The sequence below is a fragment of the Lepisosteus oculatus genome, chromosome 12 (assembly GCF_040954835.1).
Source record: "Lepisosteus oculatus isolate fLepOcu1 chromosome 12, fLepOcu1.hap2, whole genome shotgun sequence".
In the NCBI taxonomy this organism is placed as follows: domain Eukaryota; kingdom Metazoa; phylum Chordata; class Actinopteri; order Semionotiformes; family Lepisosteidae; genus Lepisosteus; species Lepisosteus oculatus.
The window spans coordinates 38,669,799-38,696,001 of NC_090707.1; the positions used below are offsets into that span (position 1 = coordinate 38,669,799).

At 58.5% G+C, this 26,203-nt stretch overlaps 3 protein-coding genes across 5 annotated transcripts; 2 read left to right on the plus strand and 1 right to left on the minus strand.

Annotated features, from left to right (window-relative positions):
• Positions 1–334: 334 nt before the first annotated feature.
• micall1a (MICAL-like 1a) lies at positions 335–17,331 on the plus strand. Of its 2 annotated transcripts, none has more exons than XM_069197001.1 (16): positions 335–726; positions 5,091–5,139; positions 8,466–8,607; positions 9,558–9,658; positions 10,512–10,645; positions 10,921–11,528; positions 11,834–11,897; positions 12,036–12,409; positions 12,507–12,910; positions 13,833–13,967; positions 14,322–14,448; positions 14,819–14,909; positions 15,021–15,094; positions 15,222–15,336; positions 15,570–15,616; positions 15,720–17,331. In XM_069197001.1, exons 1-16 carry the CDS (start codon positions 584–586, stop codon positions 15,866–15,868), a joined length of 2,757 nt encoding a protein of 918 aa, XP_069053102.1. In that variant the 5' UTR covers positions 335–583; the 3' UTR covers positions 15,869–17,331. The 2 variants fall into 2 exon arrangements, with proteins under 2 accessions (XP_069053102.1, XP_069053103.1); XM_069197002.1 differs by lacking the exon at positions 335–726 and adding an exon at positions 742–892.
• Positions 17,332–17,337: 6 nt separating this feature from the next.
• On the minus strand, positions 17,338–23,028 carry c12h22orf23 (chromosome 12 C22orf23 homolog). Of its 2 annotated transcripts, none has more exons than XM_015359680.2 (7): positions 22,971–23,028; positions 20,187–20,302; positions 19,749–19,811; positions 18,898–19,083; positions 18,576–18,707; positions 18,150–18,250; positions 17,338–17,912 (listed from the first exon to the last, which is right to left on the minus strand). In XM_015359680.2, the coding sequence occupies exons 2-7, from the start codon at positions 20,287–20,289 to the stop codon at positions 17,829–17,831; spliced, it is 669 nt and encodes a 222-aa protein (XP_015215166.2). In that variant the 5' UTR covers positions 20,290–20,302; positions 22,971–23,028; the 3' UTR covers positions 17,338–17,828. The 2 variants fall into 2 exon arrangements, with proteins under 2 accessions (XP_015215166.2, XP_006636967.3); XM_006636904.3 differs by lacking the exon at positions 22,971–23,028 and adding an exon at positions 21,965–22,045.
• polr2f (RNA polymerase II, I and III subunit F) lies at positions 22,569–25,845 on the plus strand. The gene is made up of 5 exons (XM_006636894.3): positions 22,569–22,734; positions 23,154–23,223; positions 23,392–23,522; positions 24,132–24,203; positions 25,188–25,845. The coding sequence occupies exons 1-5, from the start codon at positions 22,715–22,717 to the stop codon at positions 25,276–25,278; spliced, it is 384 nt and encodes a 127-aa protein (XP_006636957.1). The 5' UTR covers positions 22,569–22,714; the 3' UTR covers positions 25,279–25,845.
• The last annotated feature ends 358 nt before the right edge of the window (positions 25,846–26,203 follow it).

Sequence of the window (26,203 nt, forward strand, 5' to 3'; positions counted from 1 at the left end):
GTAGCCGGTAGCCGACTGGGGAGCAGGACTGCTGGGGGACACCGGGCTCCGTGTCGGCGCTAGGGCTCTGAACTTGGAGCCCTTCATCAGAAGTGGTCTTGCCTGGACTTTGGAGAGGATTAATTCAAGCTTGTATTTTTTTTTTCATCTCGTTTCCCTCCCCCCTCTCTGTGCGACGATCGTGAGATCGATGGGATAGATGTATATCCACAAAACGGCAAAAAAAAACAACAACAACAAACACGCACACACGCTGGATCGATCTCGTAGCCTGTGATCATTTAAAAATATTTTTTCTAGGTGGGGGAAAAACAAAGTATCGCTGTGTTCCGTGCGTATCGGATTTCGTGGTGTTTGAAAATGATTTCTGCACACCCCACGTAGTTACGACTCGCTGGTACCTGCCGAAAGTTGGTACTGACGTGATGTTTTGTAAGATAACTTGTTATTTTTAGCATCTGGGGAGAGCTTTGTAAGCTTTCCTTATTCTGATTGTGGTGGTTGTTTTTTTCTGGTGGTTCCACTGGCAGAAAAGGAACGGACACGATTTTTTTTTGTATTTTTTTTTTAAATCTGCTAAAACATGGGATCTTTGAAGGCACTTCAGGAGTGGTGTCGCATACAGTGCGAAGGTTACCCCGGCGTGGAAGTCAGAAACATGACCTCGTCCTTCCGAGACGGGATGGCTTTCTGTGCCATAATTCACAAGCACCGACCCGACTTGATGTAAGTATCGGCACGTCTCTCGCCGTGGTGCCTGAGCGCAGCCGCCTCCCAGTGCGGCCCGCTCAGCCTCGGGTTCGATTGGAGCGGTGCCCGGTCGAGGGGGCACGGAGGCCGGGGGGACCGTTTTGGAAGCGGCCGGTGTCAGGGTCGTGTTACAGGGATGAGGGTAAACGGTCTGGCTGAACGGTACCGGTTTTTTTTTTTTTAAATCGATTTAGACTCTGACTGACCTTGGGAGTTTTGCTGACATGGTTTATTTATGACGCTTTAAGCAAGACTTAAAAACTTTCCCCGGCGACTGGGTTGTAGTTTGCGACACATGAGAGCGGCCCGTAATTTCAAAAGGTGGCGATAAAAACCCGCGTTATTGCTGCTGTCAATAAACCACATTGATACGAACTCGCGGAGTCCGCAGGGCAGTGTGACTGTCCAGGACGTCGGGTTTACGACGGGAAAGAGAGATACTGTTCGAACTTCGCACCGTAAAGGAGAACCAGTGCGGTTTTATCTGCAAACGTGCGATATTTCACTCAGCTGCGAAACACAACCTGACTATATTTAGTAGGTGGAATAAAAAGGCTGTTTTTTTTTGCTAGAGAAGGGGTGGGGGTGCTGAGTGACTTCGCCCCACACAAATTACCAGCCACACCGGTGACAGGAGGATCTCAAGTAAGACTCCTGTCGGCCTCACTGCGAGGAGGGTGGAAACAGACAGATTAAAGCAGCTCTTGTCTCCAGGGTTGTCAGTCTGCATAATGCATGAGGTAATTTGTCATGAAGTGTCCTGAGCTCTGAGGGCGTGCTGTGGTGCAGCCAGCACACCGGTGTGCTGCTGTCGCGTCTCGGCTGGGGCCCTGCTGTCAGGACGCGTAGGTGCCGAGATCTCCCTGAGCCTCTTGGCTGGGGGGGAAGGAGGGGCCCTGTTGGCAGCTTCATTGTGATCGCTGGTGTGACCTTGGCAGTGCAGGGCTGAGAAAACTCAAGACGCCTTCTGCTCTGCTGTCCAGCCCCTTCCTCTTCCTCTTCCTCTTCCTCGCTCTGTTTGTGGTCCCTGAGCCAGCCGGCGACCGACTATATTTAGTGCAGCGCCGGTGTCGAGTTTAAATTTTGCTCCGGCGACGAGGGACCACACACACACACACATTACTCCCCCCACAGCTTTCATCTCGACAGGACTCCCAGATTATTTTCGGATGAGCAGACCTTCGGTGCAAGACTTTGTTGTGTCTCGAGTCCGGAGTCCTGGAGATAGCAGATCAGACAGCAGTAATAATGTGTTTCGGCAGAGCTCGTGGAACTGAAGGGCCTGTACTGTTCTATTCAGTATCTGTCCCATGTGCGTGGGGCAGGCCTGGTCTGTGTGCAAACTGCTCATCTGGTCAGCGCTGTCTTCCCTGTGTGCAAACTGCTCATCTGGTCAGCGCTAATGTGCCAACAGAGACACAGATCCCGAGAGCGAGGAGGAAGGGCAGAGACCCACCAGGCCGAGGGAGAGAGCACGTGTGACTCAAGACAACAAGACAACAAGATCAGATCAGATCACTTTATTAGCCATATACAATTTCTTGCATTTGGTCTTTTCCCAGACCCCAGCTTGCTCTCCATGAGACACACAGACAGGGAGAGAAGCTGGGGGTCAGAGCGCAGGGTCAGCCATTTATACAGCACCCCTAGAGCAGCTGGGGTGAAGGGCCTTGCTCGGGGGCCCAACGGAGCGGGACTCCTCTGCTGGCCTCTGGATACGAACCGGCAACCTCCCAGCCCCAGGCGCAGATCCTGAGCCACTGAGCCACCGCTCTGCCCTGGGAGCGCTGCATGATGGGAAACTGCAGCTTCGGCTCTCACTCCTCAGCATGGTTTCTGCGCCGCGTCAGCTCGGCGTTTTGAACGCCCGAGTTCGCCGCTGGTCCCCCATCTCCACAGGAGGCCTGTGGCTCCTCTTGCCTCTCAGCAGGGGCCCTCCGTCTGGCTTTGATCCATCTCTGCAGAGGTCTGCAAGCCCCCCCTGACCGCACGGTTAGACAATTCTGGCCTTGGTCATTAATGGGGCCAGTGTGACGAGCAGGGCCTGAGGCGGTCACGGCAGGGACAGCCCGCCGGACAAGGGGAGACCCCGCGGCACTGCGCCATTTCGCTCCGTGTGCAAGATCCAGCTGTAAAACACCGCGCACGCAGCGATGTACGTGTGATGCGTTGGCCCGTCTGCGTGATGACGTCGCAGGGACGTGTCTTTACGGCCCCGCGGTGCCTTTGAGAAACCGGGGAGCAGGTCTGGGCTCTGGAGCTGACGTCTGTGGGCGGCCCGTCCCCCGGGGCGCTGTGGCTGTGAGGCGGCAGGGAGGACTGATGGGAAGAGACGGGCTGTCACCTTAATCCGCTGGCAGGCCTCCAGCCCGTCGCTGTGGATTAAGATCTCCCGCAGCCAGTCCAGCACGGGGCAGCAGCTCTGCCAGCTGAGCGACGAGGTCTGGCCCGAGCACGCCAGGCGCCCTGTCCACAGCGCAGATATAAACGAGAGGAGCCAGTCAGGCCGCCTCGTCCGCTCGGCTTAGTGAATTGATCCCAGGATCTCATCCAGCTGCTTCCTGATTGAACCCGGGGCCGGGCAGCTTGTTCCACCCCCCCACCCCCCTCTGTGTAAAGTACTGCCTCCTGTCCTGACTGGAGGATCTCACCCAGCTGTGTCTTTGGGAGAAGCCGGGGTGTTGGCTTCAGCAACATGGCTGGGCATCCTCCCACAGCTCTTAGATGAAGGAAGAGCCTCTTGTTCCACCCATCCATTTTCAAACTGGTTCTTCCAGTTCGGGATCGCGCCCGAGCCGCAGCCTGTCCCGGCAGGCAGCGGGCGCAGGGTGGCGTACGCTCAACAAGCCTCCCGATTTCGGCCCTCAGACCGCTCGTGTCACGTTTGACCGCTCTGGCTGAAGGTGTCCGCGTGAGCCACCCCGTCCCCGGTCCTCGTCCTTCTGCAGGACGTGGGGCTGGGCCGTGCCGGTGGCTCTGCGCGGAGCGATGTGAGAAGGAGACGGGAAGCTCAGTCTGCTTTCCCGGCTTCAGAGGTGTGGGAAGTCCAGGACCGGCAGTTTGTACGGCGCGGTGGCTCCGACGTCACACGTGCTCTCTCCCTCGGCCTGGTGGGTCTCTGCCCTTCCTCCTCGCCCTCGGGATCTGTGTGCCACCTCCCCCACCGGCCCTGACGTCCCGCCCTTGCCTTCCTCCTGCCTCCCCTCTCCCCCCCCCCCCTCCGCACGGAGACAGTAAAACAGGACGCCAGCGGATTCTGACGCGCGAAAGCAACCGAGACCAACCCCAAATCCAGACAGAGACTCGACAGCAGCAGACACAGCCACGGGCGCGAGGGCTCCAGCGTTGTGGGCAGCAGTATCGCTGAACCTGGGCCTCGGCGAACCCCAGGGGCGCCTCTCCCTCCCTCCTGCCTGGCTAGCCGCAGTCCAGTGCCACTGTGGTTCCTGGGCTGCAGGCCTGGCCTGAGACGCTCGGCGCTGCTGCCCAGACTGCCCACAGCTCTTCACAGAGCGGTTTTGTCTGATCAGTCGAGTCCCGGCACAGCGGTCAGGCAGTGTGTCATGTGGGCTTCCTCCCCATGCGATCTGGGCTCCAGTGCCGGCCTTATCGCCTGCGACTGCTGTGGAAGTGCAGGGTCTGGAGTGCGGCCAAGCAGGGTTGGTTTGCCTGTAATGTGCAACATGTGAAGCTTGGTTTGACTCAGTGCACTGCTGGTGAAGTAATACAAGACCATTCTAGACCTTCAGCCTGTTAATTTAGTCCAGGATGAGCCCCTATATCCCAGAGATCACAGCCAGGGTCCCAGTCCAGGATGAGCCCCTACAGCCCGGAGATCACAGCCAGGGTCCCAGTACAGGATGAGCCCCTACAGCCCGGAGATCACAGCCAGGGTCCCAGTCCAGGATGAGCCCCTACAGCCTGGAGATCACAGCCAGGGTCCCAGTCCAGGATGAGCCCCTACAGCCTGGAGATCACAGCCAGGGTCCCAGTCCAGGATGAGCCCCTACAGCCCGGAGATCACAGCCAGGGTCCCAGTCCAGGATGAGCCCCTATATCCCGGAGATCACAGCCAGGGTCCCAGTCCAGGATGAGCCCCTATATCCCAGAGATCACAGCCAGGGTCCCAGTCCAGGATGAGCCCCTAAAGCCCGGAGATCACAGCCAGGGTCCCAGTCCAGGATGGGCCCCTACAGCCCGGAGATCACAGCCAGGGTCCTGATGGTCCTGCCTCACTGAGTTGACACGCAGTGGTGCCAGGGCTCTCAGACTGTGAATAACCTTTACGTCACCGATTCTTGGTCTCTCATTAACTCTGTTTTCATCTTCTCCTTTTTCAGCAACTATGACTCCCTCTCAACAGAGAACGTCTATGAAAACAACAAGCTGGTGAGTTGATGTGACATCATCACCCCGGGAACCTGAGGGTGGGGGACCTGTGAGCCTGAGGGCCTATCGATATGGTCCTTTTGAGGATGACGGCCCTTGTCGAGCACTGTACATGAGGAGCTCTTGACATGAAAACAAAACGAAAGAGGCTGTGAGGAGGAGGAGGAGGAGCGCTGGCGCTGCCGATGAGGGTGCGAGAGGTTACAGGAAAGAGGAACAGGGACTGGCGGCTGAGAGCCTGGAGGAGCTGGGAGGGAAGTGGAAACGGGCCGAGAGACAGGGAGTAGGAGGAGATCAGAGAGAGAGAGCTCGTGTGACTGAGAGGTCAAGGGGGTGAGAGCACTGCGCACAGGGAGTGAGACAGGAGGGCGAGAGTGAGACAGGAGGCTGAGAGCAGTGTGCATAGGGAGTGAGACAGGAGGCTGAGAGCAGTGTGCATAGGGAGTGAGACAGGAGGCTGAGAGTGAGACAGGAGGCTGAGAGCAGTGTGCAGAGGGAGTGAGACAGGAGGGCGAGAGTGAGACAGGAGGCTGAGAGCAGTGTGCAGAGGGAGTGAGACAGGAGGGCGAGAGTGAGACAGGAGGCTGAGAGCACTGTGCATAGGGAGTGAGACAGGAGGGTGAGAGTGAGACAGGAGGCTGAGAGCACTGTGCATAGGGAGTGAGACAGGAGGGCGAGAGTGAGACAGGAGGCTGAGAGCGCTGTGAACAGAGAGTGAGACAGGAGGCCGAGAGCACTGTGCACAGACAGTTAGACAGGAGGGCGAGAGTGTCTGCTTACCGGCCTGTGTAGCCCCTGTGTACAGTGAGCTATGTCTGGCAGTGATGTAACTGGCCTGTCTCTGGGTTTTTCTGCGAGGCCTAAACGCAGGCTCTGAATAGAGCCTGTCATCTGTGGACAACTCCTCATTTGTAACACTTAATTACTGGGTAGGACTGCAAAACACACTCAGAAGTGATGACTTGACTTTTTCAAATGAGGCACTCTGTGTTTAATCAGCCCAGACCACAATAACAAACCCCAGACTGGCAACTTTGGAATCCCACAGCACAGCAGTCTGGCCCCTGGACAGGGTGCATTTTATCCTGAGGAAGCAGAAACGCCAGGACATGCTGTTAATATTTCAACGGCGTGTCTGCCAGTGCAGAGTCCTCTGTTTACTGAGGTTGGAGTAGTTTTTCGTGTGCTATGCATGGCTGAGAGATGACACATCCCGCGGTGCTTGTTTGCCTACTGGGAGTAAACCCAAGGGTGTCAAGAGTGAACAGACGATCGAGCCCAGCCAGCCTGGTCTCAGGACCTGGGGAGAAACCTGGGGTTCCAATGCGGGATCATGGTCCTGGAACATGCAGACTCCACACAGACAGGCACTTGAGAAACCTGGCAGATGTTACGCTATAACACAGCAGGCAGGCAAAACTGATCTGTCCCAGACTGCAGTGGGTTTCTGGTGTGATGGGCAGTGCAGAGTGCGTGGAGTGCAGAGCGCGTCCGGGGGCAGTTTCCCAGGGAGCGACGTGTACTCAGGGGCCCCCTGGTGTTGGAAATGCCCGCAGGTGCTCTCCCACCTGTATTCCAGGACCCTTGCCAGGATTCCAGTACACCCTCTTCCGGATCGGAGTTACAGCAAGGGGCTACCTCTCATCCCACAGTCTCTTCCAGCCCCTTCCTGAGCAAAGCCCGGCTTGCTCCTCCTCCCAGAATCTCATCCGGTCCCTTCCTGAAAGAAGTCAGGGTATCCGCTTGAACAGCTTTGACCGGGCAGCTCGTTGCACACCCCCGCCACCCTCTGTGTAAATGCCGTTCCAGGGGATGCTTCAAGGGGGAGGGTAGTCTGCGCGGCGGCGTGTACGCAACGGCGCCGCGCTGAGAGATGTGCTCTCCTCTTCCCTCCCTCTCTGTCAGCCTGGGGGTCACGTGACGCCGGTTTTTCCGCCAGGGCAGCGCTGGGTTGGCGTGCCGACCGGTCCCTGCTGGCGACTGACACGGGGAGCCCAGCTGGGGGGGGGGGTTGTGCTCACTGCTGTCAGAGGAGGAGCTGGAGCTGCTTCTCCTGCAGCACAAACCCCCTTTTCTCCAACCGTCCTAGACGCCAGCGCTCTGAAAGAATCCATTTTATTCCATATAGCGCCTTTAAAAGTAGCGTCTCGGATCACTTTACAGGAACAGTCAAAAAACAGTCAAAACCGAAGTAAAATTAACAAAGACGGGAGATAACAAAACCAGCAGAAGGAAACACGAGGGATTAGAACTGTTGGAGAAGATGAGAAGAGCTGACAGGGTTTGAGTCTGGGTTTGAAGGAGCTCAGGGAAGGTGACTCTCTGATACCCTTGGGGACAGAGTTCCAGAGCGCTGGGGCGCAGCAGGAGGAGCCCTGTCACCCCTAGAGTGTGGACGGGCTTGGGGGACAGACAGGAGAGTTAGCAGAGCGAGGGCTGTGAGGTGGGGAGCAGGGCCATAGCAGCTCAGACCGGTGCTCAGGTGCCACGCAGAGCCGTGTGGGTGAGCAGGGGGATTTTGAAACCTGATAGGCAGCCAGTGCAGGGACTCCAGGACAGGAGTATGAGCGAAGATTTTTCTTCTCTCCCTTTGGATCGCTTCCCAGTCCCCTGGTCTCCATCTCTCTCCCTCCTCCTCCCTCCACCGGGAGAGGTGTCCTGCCCACTGATGGAGGGGCTTGGCAGGTCCTGCAATACCACAGCAGACCACAGGTGGCGCTGCAGCCACTCGAACCCTTTTCTTCCCTTCAGAGAAAACAGGGAGAGCTCCACCCTGTCAGAAATAGAGCCCCTCTGCAGCTGATGCTTTTAGCCTGGAGACTACGAGGCGACTATTTATAGTCTCCCTGTCTGTCCCTCTGCCTGTCGCCTGTGGGTTCGGCGCTCCGCTTCTGAGGCAGAGAGCACAAGAGTGAGTCACTGCAGGCAGCACGTGGGACTGCATCAGACTGCACACACATCAGATCTTGTCACACACACACTGAAGCTCACAAAGTCACATAATCACACAGTCACTCATGCTACCCTGTCAAACTCTTGAATCTGTATCTGGGGCGTTTCACTGGGAGTTCAGAGGAGCTCTCCGGTCCAGCAGCAGAAGAATCCCACAGGGAAAAGTGTGGAGAACAGGGAGTTCTCGCAGGAGGAATAGGACCCGACTGGCCAGGATTTCAGATGTAGTTATTCTGGGATGCTGTATTGGGTTTTTCCTCTGCGTGTTGAGCTCCTCCAGCTGCGAGGCCGCAAGTCTTGTGTTTGGGTCCGTGCTGTTCAGGGACTGACTCGGTGGAATGAAGGATCTGATCCTCTCTCTTCCCTCTGTCCAGGCGTTCGAGGTGGCGGAGTCGGAGCTGGGCATCCCTGCTCTGCTGGACCCCGAGGACATGGTGTCCATGAAAGTGCCCGACCGCCTCAGCATCATCACATACATCTCCCAGTACTACAACTACTTCACCAGCAAGAGCCACGGTACTGTCCAGTGTCACTCCGGTACAGTTGGCAATCCCCTTGCGGAGACAGTCTGAAGTCACTTCTGTACAGTCGGCAATCCCCTTGTGGAGACCGTCTGGAGTCACTCCGGTACAGTTAGCGATCCCCTTGTGGAGACCGTCTGGAGTCACTCCGGTACAGTCGGCAATCCCCTTGTGGAGACAGTCTGGAGTCACTCCGGTACAGTTAGCGATCCCCTTGCGGAGACGGTCTGGAGTCACTCCGGTACAGTTGCCGATCCCCTTGCGGAGACGGTCCGGAGTCACTCCGGTACAATCGGCGATCCCCGTGCACAGACGGTCCAGAGTGACTCCAGCACAGTCGGCGATCCCTGTGTGTAGTTATTTTACAATGAGTACAAGAGAGATTCTTGCTGTTGTACAGTTCAGACACTCCTGCAAGTTTGTTGTGATCTAGTTGTACACTAGACTGTAAACTCTGTGCTGTAATTACTGTACAAAGACTCTGAGTTGGATATTATTCTGTACACTTGACTGGAGGGTGCGTTATAGACCCTCGAACCCACAGACTGAACCCCTGTAGCCCCTCACCCCCAGCACCGTGTGATGGGACGGCGGGAGCCTGTGAAACGCGCAGTGATGTCATTCATTCTCTTTAAGAGTCAGCGCGGGATAATGTGACTGTACTTGCGTACTGGCGTGTTCTTCTGTGCAGGCAGGAGCCACACTTCCCCAAATCTATATTTAGGCCTGGCACCCATTGTGATCGTTTCACAAGACACAGCTGACAGGGGAATTCACACACCCACTGACTGCCACTCCACCCCCAAATCACCGTCCGCCCCTCACAGAGAGGCACGGATCAGGACAGGGCCAGAGGGAGAAGGAGACGGACAGGGAGAGGGTAAATATCACCCCTGCGCTGTGTTTATAAGAGAAGTTTCTGATCCTTTATCCTGTCCCGTGCAGTGGCTGCCCCCTCCATGAAGAGGCCGAGTGGTACAGCCCACAGCGAGCCTGCCCTGAAGAAACCTGTTGCCGCCGGCGATGAGAAGGTGGTTGAGCCCAAGGTAGGGGGGAGTTCTTGTTTTGGAATTAAAAAAAACTCGATATGGATGTTCACCACGGTGGAGAATGAAGGCAGCGAAATGCAGAGCTCTAGGCTGAACTGAGACAGATGAACTGGCTCTCTTAAGAGTGCAGATAGCCAGTATGTTGCGGTGGGTCTGGGGCAGGTAGCCAGTGTGTTACAGTGGGTGTGGGGCAGGTGGGCAGTGTGTTACAGTGGGTCTGGGGCAGGTAGCCAGTGTGTTGCGGTGGGTCTGGGGCAGGTAGCCAGTGTGTTGTGGTGGGTGTGGGGCAGGTGGGCAGTGTGTTACAGTGGGTGTGGGGCAGGTGGGCAGTGTGTTACAGTGGGTCTGGGGCAGGTAGCCAGTGTGTTGCGGTGGGTGGGGGCAGGTAGCCAGCTTGCAGTGCTATTAGCTGTTGTTTGTTTCAGTAACTGAGGAGCAGTTAACGAGCTCAGCGAGACGCGGGGTTAACGAGCTCAGCGAGACGCGGGGTTAACGAGCTCAGCGAGACGCAGGGTTACTGATCCTGTCTGCCCCCCACTCCTCCCAGGAGGCTCACACCTCTGTCCACCTTTCCTGCCTTTGATCCCTCGTTCCTCTGATCTGCTGCCCAGTCCAGAGCGAGTCTCCCGCCTCTCTCCCTCTCTCTCCCTGTCCGGATCTCCTCGTTTTCCAGTGTGTGTGACAATAGCGGGCCCCGTTGCCAAATTGTGCCCTGCAGTGGACGGTGCAGATCGCTGGCGCCTCTCCAGCTTGCGTCAGTTCCAGACCCAGACCCAGAGTCAGAGTCTGCGCGGCTGACCCCCCCCCTCCTCCTCCTCCTCCTCCTCTCTCCCTCCCCGTCTCTCTGCAGGCTGCGCAGCCGGGGGCAGACGACCAATCGAAACGCAGCACCATGAGCAGCACCTGCGCAGCCTGCCAGAAGCACGTCCACCTGGTGCAGAGGTACCTGGCCGACGGCCGGCTGTACCACCGCAACTGCTTCAGGTAGGTCAGGGATTTCAGGAACGGCCTTACAAACCTCCTCGGACTCCCACTCTCGCGCGCTCTCTCTCTCTTCCCACTTTCCTTCTGTCCCTCTCTTCCTGCCCCTCTCTCTCGCTCCTCCCACCCCTCCTCTTCCTTCCGGTCTCTCCCCCATCCCCTCTCCACCTCTGTGCTCCTAGCCTGCACGGGCGAGTGTGGTAGATACAAGCACGCCTGGCTTAGAAGCCAGCTGCTCCCTCTGTTCTCTGTGATCATCAGAGGTGTCGCTTTCTCAGGTGCAGGCAGTGCAGCAGCACCCTGCTGCCTGGGTCCTACCGAGCGGGCAGCGAGGAAGGGTCCCTCGTCTGTTCGCACCACTTCGGGAAGCCCCCAGCCAATCAGAACGGCCGGCCGGACCTCAGCAAGGGCGGGCGAGGGGGCGGGACGATGACGGCGACGCCCAGGGGAGGGGCCAGACCCGAGACCCCGCCTTCTGGGAGGGGCCAAGCACAGACGCTCCCCGTGGGTGGGCTGCCCGAGAGGGCGCCTGCGCTGGATACAAGGAAGAGTTCAGCATCGCAGGACAAGGAAAAAGGGGGGGAGGTGGAGGGGAAGGAGAAGGACAAAGAGGCAGAGAGCAAACCCCAACCCGCCGTGCCCCCGAATCCCTTCGAGGAGAGCGAGGACGAAGGAGAGCAGACGGAGAAAGGCCCGGAGGGAACCGCCAATGGGAGCCCGGCTCCCGCCCCTTCCCACGGGGCAGGCCAATCGGAAGAGGAGAGGGCGGGGCCCAGCCGCCCGGTCCCCGCCCCGCGCAGGCAGGTCGACTCCTCCCCGGCCCCGGCCCCTCGCCCCGTCCCCCGAGCCAGGACCCCCAGGGGCACCGACAGCCCGCAGGTCAACGGTGAGTCCCGCGCCGCTGCCGGGGTAGAGGGGTGGGGTGCTTGTGTTCCCGATATTAGAGGTAGAGGTAGAGGGGTAGAATAGGTAGAGGGGCTGTGAGGCCGACCACCTGCTTGGATTGTGTCCCTCTTCTGAGCAAGTTACCCTCGTGCTCGGGGGAGGAGTCAGACAGACGTCGGGGGCCCAGCAGACTCACACTCTAGATATCCTGTCCTGCAGCGCTGAGGCGATGTCCAGCTCGCTCCCCAGAGTCCCCCTCGCTCTCTCGCCCGCGCGACTGCTCTCACGGCTCTGTTCCCTGCACAGGTGCTCCGGCGGATCCCGGCTCGGCGGCCCCCAAACCCAGGGAGAGATCCCAATCTCCGGGCAGGTGAGCACTCCAGGGAAACAAGACGGAGGAGCACTGAGGCCTGTGGTCCTGTTTTTCACGTCGCTGTGTTTATTCTTCCTCTTGTAAAATCGGCATCATCGATCTCGTCACATAGTGCATCTTTTCTCTCCGTGTCAGCACAAGTCTGCCCAGTGAAGCCAGACCGAAAGACCCGCCCTGGATGGCTCTGGTCCAATCGGAACCCCGCAAGAGGGCGCCGCCCCCTCCGCCTCCCGGCGCGGCCACGCCCCCTCGCTCCGGCTCCACCCCCGCCCTCAAGGAGGAGGAGGGGCCGCGGCCTGCCACTCCACCCCAGCCGGCCAATCCCTTCGAGGAGGAGGAGGGGGAGGGGGCGGAGCCTCAGGAGGCCGGTGCGGGCCCGCCCCCGGCCGTGCCCAATCACCCCTGGTACAGCATCACCGTGGCAGCCAGCTCGCCCAGCCCGGAGGGCGCAGGAAGTCCAAGGAGGAGCAAACGCCCGGCGCCCCCCACCCCACACCCCTCTCCTTCCGGTCGGTGCACTCTCGCCTCTTCTTCGCCTCCCGAGCTCCGTCAGGAGGGAATGACCCCGCCGTAACTCTCTGCCCTCCTCCCCTCCTCTCTCTCCAGCTCATTCCCACTCGGAGCCCTGCTCCGCGGCCCCGTCCCCCGCCCTCAGCGTGGAGAGCGTCTGCTCCGACACCTCCTCCAAGACGCCCCCGGGGGGCGCCGCCAACCCGCCCAGCTCGCCCGTCACCAAGAGCGTCTCGGAGCCGTCCATCAGCGGGCCCGGCGCCGGCGCGGCGGCGGCGGCGAACCCGAGGTCGGAGGGCGGCCCCTCCCCCCCGGCGCCGAGCTCCGGCCCCCCCGGCCCGCCCACCAATACCAGCTCGGCCCCGGCCACCCCGCAGACCAATCGCAGCGCAGCGGGGATCAGGGCCGCCCGCCCCCCTCCTCCCCGGCCCCCCTCCACGCCCAGCCCCCTGGCGAAAGGGGGCGCCCCCTCCCCGCAGCTGCCCCCCGCGCAGGGCAAGGTAAGAGCCTGCAGCTGGGAGCCGGGCCGCTCTGGCGTGCCGGTCGGGGTCGGGGCTGTTTTCGGGAAGCGCGAGAATCCGGTCCGGAGCGAAGAGACTCTGAATCCCTCAGGGACTCTGGTGGTCCGGGGCGGAAATGAAGGTGCTCTTTCAGCGGAGAGCCTGTCCCGCCTCTGGGCAGCCGGGTCCCAGGACAGGGGGGTCCGGATCGGTGGTTCTGAACCCGCGCTGCAGACCGTGCCCCTCGGGGTCCCCAAACCTGCTCTCGCGCCCCTGACCGCAGATCGCTGAGGACAGATCCTCTCTGTGGAAGGGAAGAGACAGGATTTCGCATTTCTTTCAGGTTCTCATTTGTACTTGAAAATGAAGAATATGGGAAAAACTACCTGCTCTTTTAGGTTAACCTTAGAATAACAAGGTTTGAGGAAACAACGTAGCTGTTGAACTAATTTGTGTTTTCGATGATTTACTTCTGAAGAAATCTGACCTCTGGGGGGGGGTGTCTGCACCCCAGCTTGAGAACCACTGGTCTGGAGGCCAAGCCTCTCGGAGTATGCGCTTGTGGCCAGCAGGGGGCGCCAGTGCGATACCTGAGCAGCGGTGAATTTAATCAGTTTCTCTCTGACTTCTGGGTCCCTGGTTGTTTTCTCAATAAACCTGGCAATGACTTAAGGCTGATTGTCCCTCAAGGGGACAATCTCCTCAGTCTTTCTTCAATTGTACGGCTGGTTTTGGCTTCATAAGCGTTCTGCTATCTGCGTTTACTGAAAACATACAGGAGTTACGTTCGTTCTGTCTGTCCTTGATCTGTTTAACGATGTGAGCACTCTTAGGGTGCGGGGCTGTGTTCTCTGGGGGTACACGGCTGTGGGGGGCTGTGTTTGTAGTCGTGTTGATTTGTCTGTCTCTCCTCTCCCCCCAGAGGACCTGTAAGGAGAACCCCTTCAACAGGAAGTCCAGCCCCTCCCCCTCCACCCCCGTGACCAGGACCCCGAAGGGCCCCCGCCCCGCGCGGCCCCCTGCTCCGGGGCACGGCTTCCCCCTGATCAAGAGGAAGGTGTGTGTGAGCGGCTGCCTCCATCGGCCTGCTGATCCAGTTGACATGGGTCCGAGAGGAGACGTCTACAGCCTGTGTGTGTCTGTGTGTGTGACGGTCCAGTCTGTGTGTCTGTGTGTCTGTGTGTCTGTGTGTCTGTGTGTCTGTGTGTCTGTGTGCAGGTCCAGTTGGATGTGTGTATACAGGCCTACAATCTGTGTGTGTCTGTGTGCAGGTCCAGTCGGATGAGTGTATTTCCCTGTACTGGATATCTACGGCCTGTGTGTCTGTGTGTGTCTGTGTGTGTCTGTGTGCAGGTCCAGTCGGATGTGTGTATTTCCTTGTACTGGATATCTATGGCCTGTGTGTGTGCAGGTACAGTCGGACGAGTATATCCCAGTGGAGGATATCCATGGGGAGATGAACCAGATCGACAGGCAGCTGGATGAACTGGAGCTGAGAGGGGTGGAGCTGGAGCAGAAGCTGAGGAACTCTCCGAACGGTGAGGCCGGGGGCCGGGGGGGCCCGAGGGGGGCCGGGGGGGCCACTGTGGGGTGCACCTGGGTAACAGTGGCTGAGCTGTGGCTTGTGTTCCCTCCCCCTGGAGCTCTGTCAGCATCTACTGGGTTTTAAATTACTGGTGCTGTGCAGTGGGAGTCTGGACCGGACCGGACCGGACTGGACCGCTGTGCAGCGGCAGTGTGGACTGGACTGGACTGGACTGGATTGGACCGCTGTGCAGCCGGGAGTGTGGACCAGACTGCTGTGCAGCGGGAGTCTGGACTGGACCGGACTGGACCGGACTGGACCGGACTGGACTGCTGCGCAGCGGGAGTCTGACTGTTCCCTCCGTGTCCTCCTGTCTCTCTCAGATGAGGAGGAGGAGCGCATGCTGGTGGACTGGTTCAAGCTGATCCACGAGAAGCACCAGCTGGTCAGGAGAGAGGCCGAGCTGGTCTACACGTGAGTGAGCCCCGCCGCCCGTGGGGGTCCTGCACTGTGGGAGTGGGGCCGGGGGGAGTGTGGGAGTGGGAGTGGGAGGCGTGGGCTCAGTGCCTCTCTGTTTCTCCGCAGGGCCAAGCAGCAGGCGCTGGAGGAGAGGCAGGCGGACGTGGAGTACGAGCTCCGCTGTCTGCTGAACAAGCCAGGTGACTGCAGCAGGGCGCAGAGACGGGGCGCAGGGTGGCTGTGGGGGTGTGGCAGTGATGGGGTATGGCAGTGACGGGGTGCAGGGTGTGGCAGTAATGGGGTGCGGCCTGTGTCTGTGTCTCCCAGAGAAGGACTGGACGGAGGATGACCGCGCTCGGGAGCAGGAGCTGATGCAGGACCTGGTGACCATCATCGAGCAGAGGAACCACATCGTCAACAGCCTGGACGAGGACAGACAGAGGTCAGGGCACACAAGGGCAGCGCCGGTCCGGTCCGGTCCAGTCTGTCAGGAGTGTGAGCCCGGGGCTGGGTGGCAGAGAGATGGGGGCTGGCCATCGGGGGTCAGTGGGGAGACGGGGGGTCAGGGTGTCGGGGGTCAGTGGGGAGACGGGGGGGGGGGGGGGGGGTTAGGGCTTCGGGACTCTGTGGGGAGACGGGGGGTCGGTGATGGTTCTGACAGTTCTGTGTCTGCAGGGAGGAGGAAGAAGACAAACTGCTGGAGGCCATGATCCAGAGGAAAGGTGAGGGGAGCCTGGTCTCCGTTTCTCCAAACCCCCTCCGCTGCTCTTCCTCTCGCTCCCCGTCTCTTCCTCTCCCTCACTCCCTCCGTCTCGGTCTCTGCAGAGTTCCAGAAGGAGGGCGACAGTGAGCCCAGGAAGAAGCACAAGTTCAAGCCCGGCAAGGTGCTGAAGATTCTGGGGGGCAAAGCGGAGGGCAAGAAGGGGTCCCCCCGGGGCAAGGAGAAGAGCCCCAAGAGCCCCCCTGCCCTCTAGCGACGGGGGGGGGGGGGGCACGTGGGGAAGCACCCCAGGGAGGCAGGGAGGGGGGCAGAGGACATTATGGGGTACCCTCCTCGCTGCCCCCGTCACGAGAAATCTCTGAACCCCCCCCACCTCACCCCTTCTGCTAGAGGGGCGGACTGCTGGGCTGTGAGGAGAGCGCGGACAGCCCTGGCGACGCTCTGTGACCCCCAGCAGCTGTAAACCGGGGACCCCGAGCCCCACCACCCCCCACCTGCAGTTCCCCAGCGAGCGGCTTGTCACGCCACACAGCGCCAGGCACACAGAGGAGCAGGCACAAACCCCGCCGTATCCGCGACGGGCTGGGCCTCGGGCTCCGCGCAGGGCCTGACGCGGACGCTCGCGGGGCGTGGCAGATGGTTTCAGCGGGGGGGAGAGCGTTGTGGTGTGGGTAAAATGCGCTGTTTCACTGTGTGTTTCTGGGTGGGGCGGGTGTTCCCTTTCTGAGGGCCAGGGCTGTGGAAATCGAACACAACCTTCCCTGCCCCTCCCACGCCGACAGAACAACCGGGTCACGGCCCCAGGGACAAACGCAGAACAACCAAGTGGAGAGAGAGAGAGAGGAAGGGGGGATTTATTCGTGCAGTTTGTCCAAAGTGCTGTGTGACCCACTTCCCCGGGTCGGTGTGGGCAGAGGACCCCGCCTGGCCCAGCCTAGCCCAACTGTGGCTCCAACTGTGGAACCACAGCTGACAGGACTGGACCCTCTGGGAGGTCAGAGGGCAATATTTCACTGAACAAGACGACCCCGCACTGAGGCGCGCTCGATGCACAGTACACTGTATCTGTATGGGACGTGTTCAGGGCCTGCGTGGAGGTCAGCAGGCACAGGCCGTGAATTTGTTTTTTTAACTGGAGAGGGTGTAAGAGCAGGTCACAGGTCACAGGTCACAGGTCAGGGAGAGCACTCAGTCCTGGTTATGCAATATTTAATGTCCGTTTTTAAAGATGCCTTTGTGTTTTTGTTTTTTGTTTTTTTTTGGATTTCTGTGTTGAGTAATAACTGTGGCCTTAAAGAGCTGGATTTCTGGATGAAGCAGCACAGAGCGTAGCCCCAGCGGTGTGGGAGCGTGCATGCGGACCCAGCACTGAGATACCCTGTCACTTCACAGACGGACCGGGTTCGAAAATCCTGGAACGCGTTCTTGTCCTCTGTAAATACCTGCACGTTAGCACCTGGATCTGGGTCAGTGCCCTACAGCTGCTGAGCTGCAGGATGTGCATTTAGAGACCAATGCCCAGTAGAACCGGTACTGCGAACAGCAGGCCCAGTTCGCCCGGTCGGAGCTCGGGTGTGGCTCTGCGTAGTTCTGGGAGTTTGTCAGTCTGTCTCTGCCTGCCTGGGCCCGTGTCTGCTTCTTTCAGAGGGTCAGAAATAGTCATAACACAGCTTGTCTACCCAAGAACATCCAAATAAACTAACTTAATGAAACGCATAGCAGTTGTGTTTTAAATCTTTAATCAATTTTGTGTTCTGTCATGAACCGTATCTGGGTCATTCACTGCAGTCCATTCATGGGTGTCTCACGCACATCTCGGTGTCTCCAGAAGAAGAGAATTTGAGCCCATTACCTGTCGGTCTGTGTATGAGGGTGTGTAAGGATACGTCTAGACAAAGAGCAGACTGACTGGTCTAGGACCCCCGATTGAAGTGACCCCTGTGCTCACAGTACAGGGTAAGAGTCACGTACTGGGAGCTGTGACTCAGTGGGATGTCCAGTCCAGTCTAAACTGTGTTCACCGGTGGCGCTGCTGCGTGCCGGACCACTGTCTGTGTTGGTGGAGCGGGAGAAAATTTCCCAAGGTCCAGAGCTGAGCGCACGTCTCTTATTTGTGGGGAATAAGTCATGACACCTTGAGGGAGCTTGTCTGGTCCACTCCAGACCTGTGTGGCAGGAAGGGGTGACCGAGCTGACCCCCCAGACCCCCTCACTCAGGGCTGCTCCTGCCCCCTCTGCCTCAGGGCGCTCAGCTCCGAGCTCCGAGCCCCGTCGATCAGCTCCAGCTCACGGATTTTCTGTGGAAGAGAGGAAACGGGATTTCACAGAGTGTCACGGTGTTCATGATGTCGCCCCTGATGATGCCATCAGCTCTGTTACCCGAGTGATGCAATGCTGATGACATCACTACATGTTCTCCAACTGCACTGATGACCCTTGTGATCTGATGCTGGTGATGTCATCGGTGTGTTGCAACGATCCGTGCACGATGACACGGTGCGATGATGTCAGCAGCACGGCGTCACCTCTGTTACCTGGGAGATCTCCGTGCTGATGATGGTCTGGTACTCCTTCCCTCTTCCCAGCGCAGTCATCTCCTCCAGGAACTGCCGTCTCTCCTCGATCTCGTCCAGCACTGAGACGGGACGAAGACGCGGAGGGTCAGACTCTCGGCAGCGGTGATTCTTGAAACACTGAATCGAACTTTTACAAATCAGAAGTGCTCCAGCGTGGGACAGTCTTGCACATGTGATCAGGGTGATGAAAAAGGGAAGACCCTATATGGGTATTAGTGACTTTTTCATATTTTGCATCCATGTTTTGGTTGGCTGGGACTGCTACACATCATCACTGCCTGGTCTGGCAGATCCCTTTATGGAAAGCAGAGGTTAGGCAAGCGATGGAGAGGTCTAGCAAACCATGCAAACTGCTGGCTCGGGCCAGTCGGTGCTCCTCCTCACCCTCCTGGAAGCGATCCCTCCCCGGGGTAGCTTCTGTCCCGGCAGCGGCCGGCAGGGGGGGCGGCGGACCGGGCTCCTCGCGCCCCGTGGCCAGCAGGCTCTGCAGACGCCTCTTCTCCTTCTCCGGGTCTCCTGGGAGTTCAAGAGGAGGAGAGAGAGGGCACGGCTGAGCTCTGAGCTCTGCGCTCTGCTGCGCTGCAGGGCACAGCCCAGCCAGGAGAGGCCCCAGGCCTGCCCTGTGTGCCGCTGCGCTGGACAGCTGGACCGCTGGACCGTTGGACCCGGTTCTGGTGCTGTAGCTCGCGGGGTGCGGCCAACTCACGTGTGGGTCTGGGGCGGAACCTCTCCCTCTGGTAGCTGTCCCCGGCCTGACACTGTTCGGCGCTGCGCCGCTGGGGCTTGAAGGCGGGGCTCGGGCCTGCCCTTGGCTGGGGTCTGGGAGCTGCGGCTGGGGCTCTGGGTACTTCGCTGGAGGTGGGGTGACAGCGCGGCGGGAGGGCGCCCCCTTCTGGCAGAGGAAAGCAACACCAGCAATGGTGCATGAAAACCGTGCTGAACCACAGCGTGGAAGACGAGTAGATGTCACTGCAGGTCTGCACGGGCATGAAACTGAAGCCCCCTACCCGAGACCTTGAGACCCAACCCGACCGAGCCCGAATGGTACTGCCTAATTTGAAGCCCGAACCTGACCAGAACCCGAAATCGATCACTGTCTTTTCCTCTCGGGGCGAGCAGACACACGTGCGCACACGGAGACGGATTCTCACAAACACAGTTCTGCAATGCGAGCGTGCAAAATAGGTTATGAATCTCTTCCAATAAAAATACATTTTATGACATAAAATAATAATAATTCATTTTCACTTATTAGAAAACAGACCCAAGCCCCTCATTGCGCAGAGGCGAGTGCGGCGTGAACACCAGCTCTGCCCACCCGCGGGGTCGGACAGGGGTCACCAGAGAGGAACCGCAGGACCCCGTTCAGGAGTCGTGTTTAAAAACAACCACCCCCCCCCCCCGTGACTCAGGGTGGGTGTGATTTGGAAAAGGTAATGAGCTCAGGCGAGACGAGGAGCGCAGATCCTGGCACGCCTGTGGGAGGGTATGCCAGGGCGTGTCTGGCGAGTCGCGCGATCGGGACAGTCCCCGCCGGCGGCGGGTTCCAGGACTCACTCTGCAGCCTCTCGCCGATCTGTCTCTCCTGGAAGCGGGTCAGCCGGGATTCCTGCATCATCACTGCAACAGGACACAAGTCAGGCTGTCAGGCCCCCCGACCCGGGGTCACACGCACACCCAGACACCATCAGATCACGCTACCTTCCTCTCCACGACGGCGGAACCGTCCCAGACTCTCTGGGCTCCACTATGCTATAGTCCAAGCCTGCACTGCAGGAGGCTGGAGGAAACCAGAGACCTACAGCACCACGTTGAGAACTCACGCCAACCCGTGGAGGAACATGCAGACTCCACGCAGACAGGCGGCAAGCTGGGATCTTGTCCTGCCGTCTGCAGCTGTGACGCAGCACCGACGCCCCGCCCCCCCTCAAGCACTGAATGGGCAAACGCACACGCCGGGGGACACACACTCGGACCCACATTCGGGACACTCGCCTCTCAGGAGCTCCTGGGTCTCCTGGCTGTACTGGGGCACACGGGGGCAGTTCCACAGGCCGCCCCCGGCTCCTGGGAGCTGAGCTCTGTCTCTGGAGGACATCAGACGCAGGGTCCTGCACACAGGAGCACACAGGGGTTAAGACAACACAACCATTTCCTTTATCCTATTCAGGGCCCTGGGGAAGCCAGAACCTATCCCAGCAAGCTCCGGGCGCAAGGCAGGATACACCCAGGATGGGACGCCAGTCCATCGCAGAGCGCACACACTCACACCTGGGCCAGTTCTGCTGGTACCCAGTTAATCGACCAGCATTTTTCTGGACTGTGGGAGGAAACCAGAGCACCCGGAGGAAACCCACACAAACACGGGGAGAACATGCAGACTCCACACAGACAGCACTCGGGGTCGGGGATCGAACCCGGGGCCCCAGCGCTGGAAAGCAGCAATGCTACCTGCTGCGTCAAGGTGCCGCCCTTAACTTGCTGTGCGCAGCACAAACTTTCAACATGCAGCAGAGTTCAGGACGAGCTTGCGTGCCGAGAAAGAGCTGACTGTTGGGAAACGAGTCAGGTGAAGGGAGCAGTGAGCAGTCCAAGAACACAGGAACAATACCGGGCCTCGTGCCCAAGCCTCTGGAGCAACAAGATCTCTCTGTGGCTAAAACTGGGGGACAGGTAAAGTATAATAGCTGGAAAAGGTGTCTGTTCTGCAGCGAACGAGCTATAAAGCTGTCAGGACTGGAGGCAGGCTGCCGAGTCATCACTGTCCCAGTGAAAGCGCCTGGGGGTGAAGGCAGAAAGCTGCCTCTCCAGAGGCTGCAGGGAACAGCCCTTTCTCTGTCCTGTTCCCGTCTCCCCAGGCTTGTTTCTTACCACTGCACTGCACACTGCTCCTGTACCCCCAGACTCCCTGTACCCCCTGCACACTGCACCTGTACCCCCAGACTCCCTGTACCCCCTGGCCACTGCTCCTGTACCCCCAGACTCCCTGTACCCCCTGCCCACTGCTCCTGTACCCCCAGACTCCCTGTACCCCTGTCCACTGCTCCTGTAGCCCCAGACTCCCTGTACCTCCTGCCCACTGCTCCTGTACCCCCAGACTCCCTGTACCCCCTGTCCACTGCTCCTGTACCCCCAGACTCCCTGTACCCCTGTCCTGAAGTTTATGACCTCACTCCCCTCCCTCTCCTGTACTTACTGGATTGTCCCAGATGGGAAATTTGCTTTGCAGGCAAGTAAGACAATTTAACACAAACCCATTAACAAATAAGAGACATTCATGTACAATGAGAAAAAACACAAATATATGAGGTAAAATGTACATCCAATTGTCCCCATTGAGCCGGATCATAGCCGTGGGAATAAAAGATGTTCTACTGAATCTGGGCGGTCTAAACTGAAGTCATCTCTAACTTTATTTCTCATTTTACCCCCGTGACTGTTTCTGGTACTTTCACTTAACATTCATTTCGTGTAGAGCGTCACTCCGGAGAAGAACATTATAATTACAGTAACCACCCTCTGTTGTGAGACATTTGCAAATTGAATACTTATGAACTACGTTCACTCACGCAATTCTGGTCTATTAACTGTGTATTCATAAATATCGCCCCATGGTTTGAATTGCAATAGCTACACTGCCTCTCCTATAGCTACAGTGATGCTGTGCAGGACGGGAGAACGGCCGCAAGCTGCACCAAGCGTTACCCTGAAAATCATCCCCGACACGAGCTTATGAACCGCTGATATGAACTGCAGAAAGACAGACATCTCACCCGGTATCGTCTCCAGTCCGCACACAGCCTGGCAGCGCGACTTCCGGCCAGGACGCCGAGCCCTGCTGCCATGGCAACGGCGGGGCCTTGACGTCACGCCATGACCCCTCCCCGCCGCCACCCGAAACAGGTTGTTAAAGAAAATTGTTCCTGCAAAGTAACCGAGTTCCACAGACTTCTCTTCTAAGGCATTTATATGTTATTTCGTCTGCTGTCGCCTATTGTTATATGTTTTCTCTTAATGTTTATAAATAAAGCTTTCAGTAATGGGAACCTAGTGGGTATTAATAGGTCATATGGTATGAAATCAGTTATTTTCTTTAATCGCTTTGAAAATATTTTCACATGCTGTTTGGTAAAAGGCTGTTATTAGGTACGTTTTACTTCGAAAAGTGGCATTTATTATGCTAAAAGTTTCATATTGTTATGTTAAAGTAACAAATGTCATTTTTTAACTGTGTTATATATTTGTACTACTGTGTCAGCAGTTATAATGCCCTATTCTGAACAAACTCTCAAGAAAATTCCGCAATCAATAGAAGAAATCCGGGTCATTAACAGAAAACTGACAGTACAGCAACTGTGCTGTTTGACCCGGAAGTTGTCTTGCCTGGGGCGGAAGTGAAAGGAGGACGGCGTGGTGCTGAGGAGGAGGCGGGTTGTTTGTGCCGAGTGTGTTTAGTCGTTTTTCGGCTGCTTAAAATACTGCTGCAAGTTTTCCTCTGAATTCCTCACGCTTGCGGGTGAGAGATGTCTGACAACGAGGACAAGTAAGCGAATCCCCGTGTTTCTGAAAGGTTTCATTCGGGGGTGTTTACCGTCCGTGTAGCTCGCAGTTTCCGCGAATCCCGAGATCAGTGCGTATGTGAGTGAGATGGACGACAGATTTTGAACCACATCAGCTGGATTATTAAATATTTATTCTGATAGCTGGTTCTCCCCTGGCCGCCTTCTCCGTGGCGTTAAGAGGCTGCAGGTTTTCTCTCTCGGGCTTCATCGATCTTACCTGCGGTCCGACGAGACGATGCCGGACGGGTCCTGAGCCCCGAACTCGCCCTGTTGATTCTGACGTTCCCAGCCGGATGACCCACAAACCCCTTCTCCTCAGCCCCTGAGGACAGCCCCCCCGGCGGCTTGCGCCCGTCTGCAGCGGGGCGACCTGACCCTCCTCTTCCTCCCTGTCTTTCAGCTTCGACGACGGAGATTTCGACGATGTCGAGGAGGATGAAGGGCTGGACGATTTGGAGAACCCGGAGGATGTGAGTGTTTCTCACCTGGGCCTTGTCTTGGGACCCTGTTTCTCTGGCAGCGGGGCGCTGTGACGTGAACCCCACCTCTCTCTCTGTGACCTGACCCCCTCTCTCTCTATAATGTGAACCCCGCTCTCTCTCTGTGGTGTGAACCCCTCTGTCTCTCCCTGTCCGCAGGAGGATCAGGAGAACGTGCAGATCCTGCCAGCAGGGGAGGGCCAGCAGGCCAACCAGAAGCGCATCACCACCCCCTACATGACCAAGTACGAGAGGGCCAGGGTGCTGGGCACCCGGGCGCTGCAGATCGCGTGAGTGGCCACCCGTCTCCTGTCTGCAGCTCCCCTGGTCCAGACCCGTCTCCCCGTCCCGGGTCGGTCTGCACGTCTCCCCGTTGGGCTGGACAGAGCGTTGCTTGACTCTGAGTGTGACCAGTTCGGCTGACTCAGTCTTGGCCAGCTGGACATACACGAGGATGGCCGGCGCTGCGTTGGGGTTATAAAGGCGCCCTGGAAAATAAGAGGGTTCTAGAGCATGGCGGCGCTGGGGGTCCACAGAGGGACCCGTACGCCACATGACCTCAGTTCTACGCCTCCCTGAGCCGCGCCCTGACTCCCTGCGTCCCTGGAGAACTTTGTTCCTGCAGGAAAGGACTCCCGTGCGGAGTTCTTGATCTGTTGCTTCTGCCTTGAGCTGATCTGGAGAGAGAGACCGACAGCGGGGTGGTTCTCGAAACTGGCCCCCCCTCCCGGTCTCGCTCCTGTGGGTGTCGCTGCGGCTCCAGGGTGGAGAGCGCGCGGCAGTCTCCTTTCACAAAGAGGGGCGGGAGGGTGGAGCAGGAATCCAGTCCGTCGCACCGTCCCGTGTTCTCCAGGCAGTGTCGTTCTCACGCCTTCCCTCCCTCCCCTCTCTCTCGGCAGGATGTGTGCCCCCGTGATGGTGGAGCTGGAAGGAGAGACGGACCCTCTCCAGATCGCCATGAAGGAGCTGAAGTGAGTGCTGGGGGGAGGGGGAGGAGGAGCAACAGGTGTTTCTACTCTGTGCCCACCAGGGTGGGTGGAAGGAACGCAGCACTCGAGAGCAGGTCGTTTTCCCCACCCAGCAGGTTAGGCTGCTCATAACGAATAGTTGGTAGGGATCTCACCCAGCTGTTTCTTGAACAGCCCTGGAGGGGGAGATGTCTTCAACGGGGCCTGGAAACGAGTTCCAGACACCCAACACTCTTGGCGTAGAAAGGAAGTCTGGAACCGCGCTTCCTTGCTGTGTGCGGCGTAGGCTCAGTAAGCCCGTCTGTGTGCTCCCTGGGAGATGGTGGAGGCCTGTGGGCCCACGGCGTGATGTAAAAGCACCGGAGTCCGGACTCTCGGCTTCCCGGCTCCGTGACCTGTCTCTCCGTGTGTGAAATTCCCAGGGGGTTTCTGTGGCTGGCGGGTATTCCAGAGTCGTGCGTCTCCATGGCAGCGGACGGCGGCAGGGGCCCCTCCCGCCTCCTGTCTCCGCGCCCGAGTGCCAGGCGTTCCCGGAGCGGCGCAGGGGAATTCCGCAGCTATGTGGGGATTTTTCAGGATTCGCGGTCTGCCTGCAGTCGCCGTCTGGCCTGGCCGCCGGAGCCCGGCACCCGCTCTCCGGGTGATGGGGCCGGGAATGTCGGGGCGCCTCCGGGATGGCCGGAGATCGGGAGCCTTGCTTCCTTGCGCCTCGTCCCCTCCTCTGTCCTGAGTGAGAGGAGGGCGGGGGAGAAACCGGCGAGCTGTTTTTGGGGTTCCCTTCGCAGTGGCTGGGGTTCGGGTCTGGGGCCCCAGTAAAATCCCCCCACTGTGTGAAGAGCGAGAAAACGTAAACGGGGCGCAGGATGGGTCGCTGGCTCCGAGGGGGGTGAAGGGGGGAGGCTTGGGGGTCGCGTGGCCTCGGGTTCGAAGGAGAGGGGGTGTGTGCCCGCGCCTCACGGCTCTCGGTCCGTCTCCGTGCCCCCACAGGAGCCGGAAGATCCCCATCATCATCCGGCGCTACCTCCCGGACGGCAGCTACGAGGACTGGGGCTGCGACGAGCTCATCATCACGGACTGAGGGGCGCCGGCCCCCGAGCGGAGCCGGGCCGGGCCCCGCGTTCCTGACCCCTCCTCCCGCCTCCTCCAGTTCCCCTCCCGCTCCTCCTCCTGGCTCGCGGAGTTCCCCCCGAAGAGGAACGGCAGCTGGCGGCGGGAAAGGCCGGGAATTTGATCCCAGTTCCTGGAAGCCACAGACCCTCCTCTTCGGGACAGACAGCCGGGCTGACTGGCTGACCGGTCAGTACCGTCACCTCGTCCGGCGGGATCGGAGGACAGGACAACGTCTTCCTGACGGGCCGAGCAGGGAGCTCGGGAATGATGTGAGAGTCCGAGCTTGGATCACATCACATCACGTGAGGTTTTAGCTCCAATCCCGCAGTGTGGACACCCCACCCCGTTTTAACTCCAGTTTTCCTTCTGCTGTGCACTTGGATGGCGGCTGTGGCCACAGAGCTCCACCAGGGGGCGTTAATATTTCAGAGAAAACCAGGTCTGGCGCTCGGCTCTCCTGTGCATTTCAGTGATTTACAGTTTGTAAAAATGTGTATATTTTTTGTTATCGGAATAAAAATGGCAAAATTCCTAAGGTGCGATTCCCTGATTTCATGTTACGACTGGTACAGTTTCTGGAGTTTCTTTCACAGGGGGTTTTGGACTTGTTGCCGATGTGAGAGACTCCTAAATTGGCAATTAAGCGCTCCAGAACTGGATTGCTGATTCTGATCGTGTCCGTCAGGGATTTGCCCAGTCTGGGTCTGTGACCTCTGGTTTCCCATGATGCTCCAGTCCTCTCCCCACACACCAGCTCCCAGTGGGGAAGAGAGCAGAGTGATGGAGCCAGTTCAGAGAGGGGGGTTATTGGGAGGCCATGACTGGTAAAGGCCAGGGGGGAAATTTTGCCAGGACACTGGGGTAACACCCCTACTCTTTTCGAGAAACTCCCT